Genomic DNA, 6,101 nt, shown 5'->3' with positions numbered 1-6,101 from the left:
TTGTTTGGCCAATACAAAGTCTTCACGGTCTTTTTCGTTGCTTCTTTTTTCTTTTCTTTTCTTTCTTTTTTTTTTTTTTTTTTTTTTTTTTTTGTGAAGAGAGGTAAAGGGGCCAGAATTAAGTAAGCTAAAGTGAGAATCCAGCTTCTAATTCTTTAATTGCTCGAAAGTTTCTAATTCTCTAATTTCCTAATCAAAAATAGAAGCTGGATCATGTGGCTCCAATTTTCAAGGACACGGTGGTCTTGGATATCAGACCGTGGATAGATTCATTGCGATCATATTCATTGTTATCTAACCTATGACTGTGTTACGCTAATGATAATAATTAATTATAGCAGGACAAACTCTTGAGCGGTCAGCATTATAAAAAAAAAAAACAAATCTATCTATAGAATTAGAGCCAATAGGAAAAGTGTTTGGTCAGAGTAGGAAAACTGTCGCTTCCCAGGCCCCGGTCCCTTCTTCTACAGAATTTGATCTGCTATTACCTGTAAAATATTAAAAAAAATCCAGATCGTGCCACAAATTATTGTGTTGCTTTCGGAATATTTTGCTGAGGGACAAGATTCTGAAGTTAAAAGATGCTAGGAATTTAATTAGGAAATTTAAATATGCGATTTCTTTGGCAGACTTATATACTAATGTCCGCCGAAACAAGTATGCTGGAGGTCATACTAACAAACAAGAAGTTCCAGGTCAACTGCAACTTAAAACAGCATCAATCTGTATAAATTATGAGCACATGTTTCAGATATAATTCACAGAGTCACGAAATATCAAGTAAATCATGAATATGTTTAATCATTTATGAATGGCTTCAAACGTCATCATCATTATCAGTTCAAGAGTTTTTCAATAATCTGGATTGCATTGTCAATATTGTCCCCAGTACCACCTTCTAGTTGATTAACCTCATAAAGAAACAGGTTTAATTGTCACCTTCTAGCCTTTGTCCATAATCCCATCACCCTCCAGCATTAATTTCTTGGGTTCCAGTTCAATTGCATGGTCCAGTGAAGCAAGTCCCGATGGCTCTTTGTCCTAGTATACACATTTTGGGCTCACTGCCTTGGTAGCATAAATGAGAAAGTCAAGAAAGCCAACATTGAAGCTCCTTGACGCTGCAACCAGGAGAAATTATTCTCTGGACTACATGTACCACATGGCTATGTACGCCATCAATCACAACTACTTGCTCCTGTAGATCCCATTGATTAAGCACATATCTCGGTGTAGTACTATAAGAAAGAGCGGTTGTGATTAATGGTATGCATGGAGCACGCAATGTAGGGAATGCTTTCTTGGCAACTAGACTATAAGTGGTCCAAGAGTGGTTGGATTCTATTGCCGTTCCCTATAAAAATATTACCGTTTTGGTTAAGGTTAAAGGTGCATTATCAGTTTACGTGCTAAGGAGATGGGGCCTGTAGGCAAGTTTCGGGAGCAAAATTAGGGTGGCCTCTTAAGCTAGCTGGCGCCGTCTAATGCCAACTAGTGTTGGATATGAAGACCAAAAAAAAAAAAATAATTAGTATGTTGCTAAGAAGGCATACTAGTTGTATGCCATTTAAAGAATACACTGATGCTTTTCACTGATTATTAAACTAGTTGCGTAAGTATATCCTGTTAATAAGGATTGCAAAAGAAATAAAAAAACTTGGGACGGCGTGGAGAAACAAGAAATTCTTTTGAAATTATAATTAGTTTATAATGTTTAGATTCTAAATCCCTTGGATTATGTCTCTCTCTCCTCTCTCCTCTCTCTCTCTCTGCTTGTATTCTCAAGAGGGTCGATATTCATAATCTGAATATTTGAACAAATTTTTTAAAATTCTGTGCTTCATTAACGTAAGAACAATCTAAAACATTTAGTATTCCTCTCGTTCTCCTAATTTAATTTGATTCCAAGGTTTGAACTGAGTGTTGCGCTCATCATGACTATATTAGGTACAGATAGTTATTAGACGTATAAGATATAAAGTTTCTCTAGAGTTGTTGCGAGTCCCAAAATGTTATATCTAGAACGACTAACAAATCTAGTAAATAAAAAGAAAGAAAAATGATTTTCTCTACGTCAATCAATGTTAATATATTCTAACGAAGGAAGCGCGCGGTTGCTGACACTACCATTGATGCAAGGGCGTAATAGCCATTTCGCAATAGAAACTAAAAATTTAGTCGGGTACACAAGCCAAGCAGGTGTATAAATGGCCACGGACTGAAGACTAAAAGGTAGAAAATTAACTTGGGCCACGTACCACTCCCCAGAATCCAGGAAGCAATGGGAAGATCTCCCTGTTGTGATGAGATCGGCCTCAAGAAGGGCCCCTGGACTCCTGAAGAAGACCACAAGCTCATCCAATACATCCAAAAGCATGGCCACGGCAGCTGGAGAGCGCTGCCAAAACTTGCTGGTACCCTCTCTCCCTCTAATTGTATCTCTAATATTTCCATATTTCTCTGATCATATTCCTACGTAAAGGGTGCCTTACTTTCTTCTATTATAGGACTCAACAGATGTGGCAAGAGCTGCAGACTTAGATGGACGAACTACTTGAGGCCAGACATCAAGAGAGGGAAGTTCTCCTCTGAGGAAGAGCAGACCATTCTCCATCTCCACTCCATCCTTGGCAACAAGTAATAATTCTCTCGCTTTCCAACATTCTCTATAATATAACCCTTGCCTACATTCCACACACACACACAGAAAGAGAGAGAGAGAGAGAGAGATCTCACTGCTTCTTGTTTACTTAGGTGGTCAGCAATCGCAACACACCTCCCAGGCCGCACTGACAATGAGATTAAGAACTTCTGGAACACCCATCTAAAGAAGAAGCTGATCCGTGTCGGCATCGACCCAATAACCCACCGGCCAAGGACCGATCTCTTTGCCAACCTGCCCCAACTTATGGCCCTCGCAAGCCTCGGAGGTCTCATGGACTACCGCTCATTGGATGACCAGTTACGTGCGGAAGCTGCTAAGTTGCAATTGGCCAATCTCCAGTGCCTTCAGTACCTTCTCCACTCTTCAGCTGCGATCAATAATAGTTCCAATGGCAACACCCTTGGCAGAATTACTGGTGAAATAGATACTATAAACTTCTCCAACCAACCTCTTCCTACCCTCGCTTCAAATCCTTCTCACGGCCCCTTCACACTAGTTAATGCTCAAACTCAACTTCCCCACCTGTCAGAGATTTCATGCAGTTTGGAGCAGCCTTTGGGCAATGACACCAAAGAGGGTTCCATGTTTATGGACTTCAGCCAGGGAGAGAGCAAAGGCCTTTCAACACCAGTGGTATCTCCTCATCCTTCAACTCTTCCTCCTTCTCTAGCTGATGCCTCGATGGGCAGTGGAGATGCTTGTAGCTCTTCTAGCCATGGCGGGAGTGTCGGTACTACTCCATTCTGGCCCGAGCTCTTGTTTGATGAGCCCCTTATGTCTGAGTTTGCTTGAAACTTTTGTGTTATTTTCGGGAGTTTAAGAGGAGGTACACCACCCTCTCTGTTGTATGTACAGTGTTATTGGCTCTCATCATGCATTGCTTGCAAGCAGTAACTGTGTGCATCTCCTAGTCAATTACTGGTACACGTCTATGGACGCAAAGAAGCCACTTAATGAATACTTGTTTGGGAATCTGATGGTTTACTAGTTATTGGTTGATATTTTTGAGGTTGCCCAATACATTTGAGATCCCTTATTTATGTTGTCTTGCTCTCGCGATTACAATAATCTCACTGCATTAAAATAATTTACTAAAAGCAATAGTAAATCTGGTGTAACAATAGAAGAAATTCCTATAAATGATAACAAAAATGGTACAGCAACATAAGTTGAGGACATGCTTATCTTAATTTAATATATACAGTTCTAGCAACTAAATATAATGCATCTACAGTGCTGCATGAAACATGGATAAAGCATGCAATTTTTGTTTTCTTTTGTGATCACTCGTGCTGGTGCCGGCTGGTTTAATTGGTAAAGTCTCTTGGTACAAGAAAACCAAGCGATGCTTTTCAAATCATTTCCCACCAATTCTAATTCAAAAAAAAAAAGGAAAAAGAAAAAGAAAAAGGAAAACATTATTGGTTTATGAGTCTTGATCGATCCCGAAACCTTCAACTGCCTTTAATAATAAGAAAATTAGGATTTTTTTTTTTTTTTTTTTTTGACTCAACTATCTTTCAAGGCTAACACATTTCTTCTAGAAGGAGATGACCTGTTTAAAGAATAAGCAGCGAAGAAACATGCCATTGTAGCTAGAGTTGCACTAGGCTGTTGTTTCGAGAGAGTGGTACGAGAACACAAATAATAATATGAAGTGTCCAGCGGATTAAAAAGCATATCTCCTTATTCTCCACCATCTTATTGATGAAAATGAAGAGAAAAAATATTTTTTTTATTTTTTTTATATTTTTAAAAATGCATACAAAGGCCTATAAATACAGATATGTAGACCCAAATATAGTCAGGGAATAACTAGAATATGCCAAGGAATACCAAGGAATACCAAGAATATGCTAAGGCATAATATCCCTGGATTCTTATGTAGACAATTTTTTTAATTAGGTTCAATCCTTCCAACACTCCCCCTCAAGATGAGACGAAGATATCTCGAAGCCCCATCTTGTCAATCAATCTAGAAAAAGATGATAAACTTAGTCCTTTGGTCAAAATATCCACCACCTGATCAGAAGATCGAATGAAGGTAATGCAGATCTGACCCGAATTAATTTTCTCCTTGATAAAATGACAGTCAATCTCGATATGTTTGGTATGATCATGCTGTACAGGATTGCTTATAATCTCAATTGCAGTTTTGCTATCACAATACAACCGAAAAAAAAATTATTCAGAAATTATAATTCTTGAAGCAACTTCTGAAGCCAAAGAAGTTCACATATGCCTGAACCATTGCTCTATATTCAGCTTCTATCGATGATCGTGCCACCACTGTCTGTTTCTTGCTTCTCCAGGTAACTAGATTACCCCCTATATATGTGCAATATCCAGAGATAGATCGCCTATCATTCAATGATCCAGCTCAATCTGCATCAGTAAATCCATCTACCTAAAAGGTGTTGTATCGCGAGAACAACAAACCACGACTTTGACATCCTTTCAAATAGCGTAATACTCTGAAAACTCTCTCCATGTGCGATTCTCGTGGATCATGCATGTACTGACTGATAACACTGACAGCATAAGCTATGTCAGGTCTTGTATGTGAAAAATATATCAACTTTCCAACCAACCGCTGGTACCTTTCTCGATCAACAGGGGCTCCACCATCTGTCATTGTCCGATGATTTTGATTTATCGGGGTAGCAGCAGGCTTACACCCCAACATCCCAGTCTCAGAAAGTAAATCTAGTACATACTTTCGTTGTGACAGAAAAATCTCTTTGGATGATCGTGCAACTTCTATGCCCAAAAAATATCTTAGTGGACCCAGGTCTTTCACCTCAAATGCTTGCTTCAGTTTTTCTTTGAGTTGCTTTATCTCATGATGGTCATCTCCTGTTATTACAATATCATCAACATAAACCAAGAGTATAGTTTTCTTTCCCTTGAAATGCCTATAGAACAGAGTATCATCTGCATTACTCTGTCTATATCCCATTTCTTTCACAGTCCAACTGAATCGATCAAACCAGGTCCGAGGAGACTGTTTAAGACCATAGAGAGAGCGCTTTAGCCTGCAGACTTTTTCAGTAGTTGCTCTGGTCTCAAATCCCGGTGGTATTTATATGTATACTTCCTCCTGAAGATCTCCATGAAGAAATACATTCTTTACATCTAACTGATGTAATTCCCAGCCAAAGTTAGCAGCACATGATATCAGTGTTCGAACAGAGTTCATCTTGACTACTGGAGCAAAGGTTTCATCATAATCTACCCCATATGTTTGAGTATAGCCCTTTGCTACTAGCCGAGCTTTGTATCTTTCCACCTTACCTTCTGGAGTCTGCTTTACAGTATACACCCACTTACACCCCACGGGATGCTTACCAGCTGGTAGAGTGATCAGATCCCGCGTTTAATTTTTGGATAAAGCAGTCATCTCTTCTAACATTGCTTCCTTCCACTTAGGTTC

At 39.1% G+C, this 6,101-nt stretch overlaps 1 protein-coding gene across 1 annotated transcript; it reads left to right on the top strand.

Moving 5' to 3' along the window:
• Positions 1-2,012: 2,012 nt before the first annotated feature.
• Positions 2,013-3,659, top strand: LOC105048630 (transcription factor MYB93-like). Its single transcript, XM_010927998.4, has 3 exons — positions 2,013-2,417; positions 2,511-2,640; positions 2,758-3,659. Exons 1-3 carry the CDS (start codon positions 2,285-2,287, stop codon positions 3,458-3,460), a joined length of 966 nt encoding a protein of 321 aa, XP_010926300.2. The 5' UTR covers positions 2,013-2,284; the 3' UTR covers positions 3,461-3,659.
• Positions 3,660-6,101: the final 2,442 nt, after the last annotated feature.

This window comes from Elaeis guineensis, chromosome 7 (genome assembly GCF_000442705.2).
Source record: "Elaeis guineensis isolate ETL-2024a chromosome 7, EG11, whole genome shotgun sequence".
Classification (NCBI taxonomy): domain Eukaryota; kingdom Viridiplantae; phylum Streptophyta; class Magnoliopsida; order Arecales; family Arecaceae; genus Elaeis; species Elaeis guineensis.
This window is presented reverse-complemented; position numbering and strand designations above follow the sequence as displayed.

Excerpts from the sequence above, each read along its gene's own strand:
- LOC105048630 (XM_010927998.4), top strand. The coding sequence starts at position 2,285 with ATGGGAAGATCTCCCTGTTGTGATGAGATCGGCCTCAAGAAGGGCCCC. Across the intron at positions 2,418-2,510 it reads AGCGCTGCCAAAACTTGCTG|GACTCAACAGATGTGGCAAG; the intron begins GTACCCTCTCTC and ends CTTCTATTATAG. Across the intron at positions 2,641-2,757 it reads CACTCCATCCTTGGCAACAA|GTGGTCAGCAATCGCAACAC; the intron begins GTAATAATTCTC and ends TTGTTTACTTAG.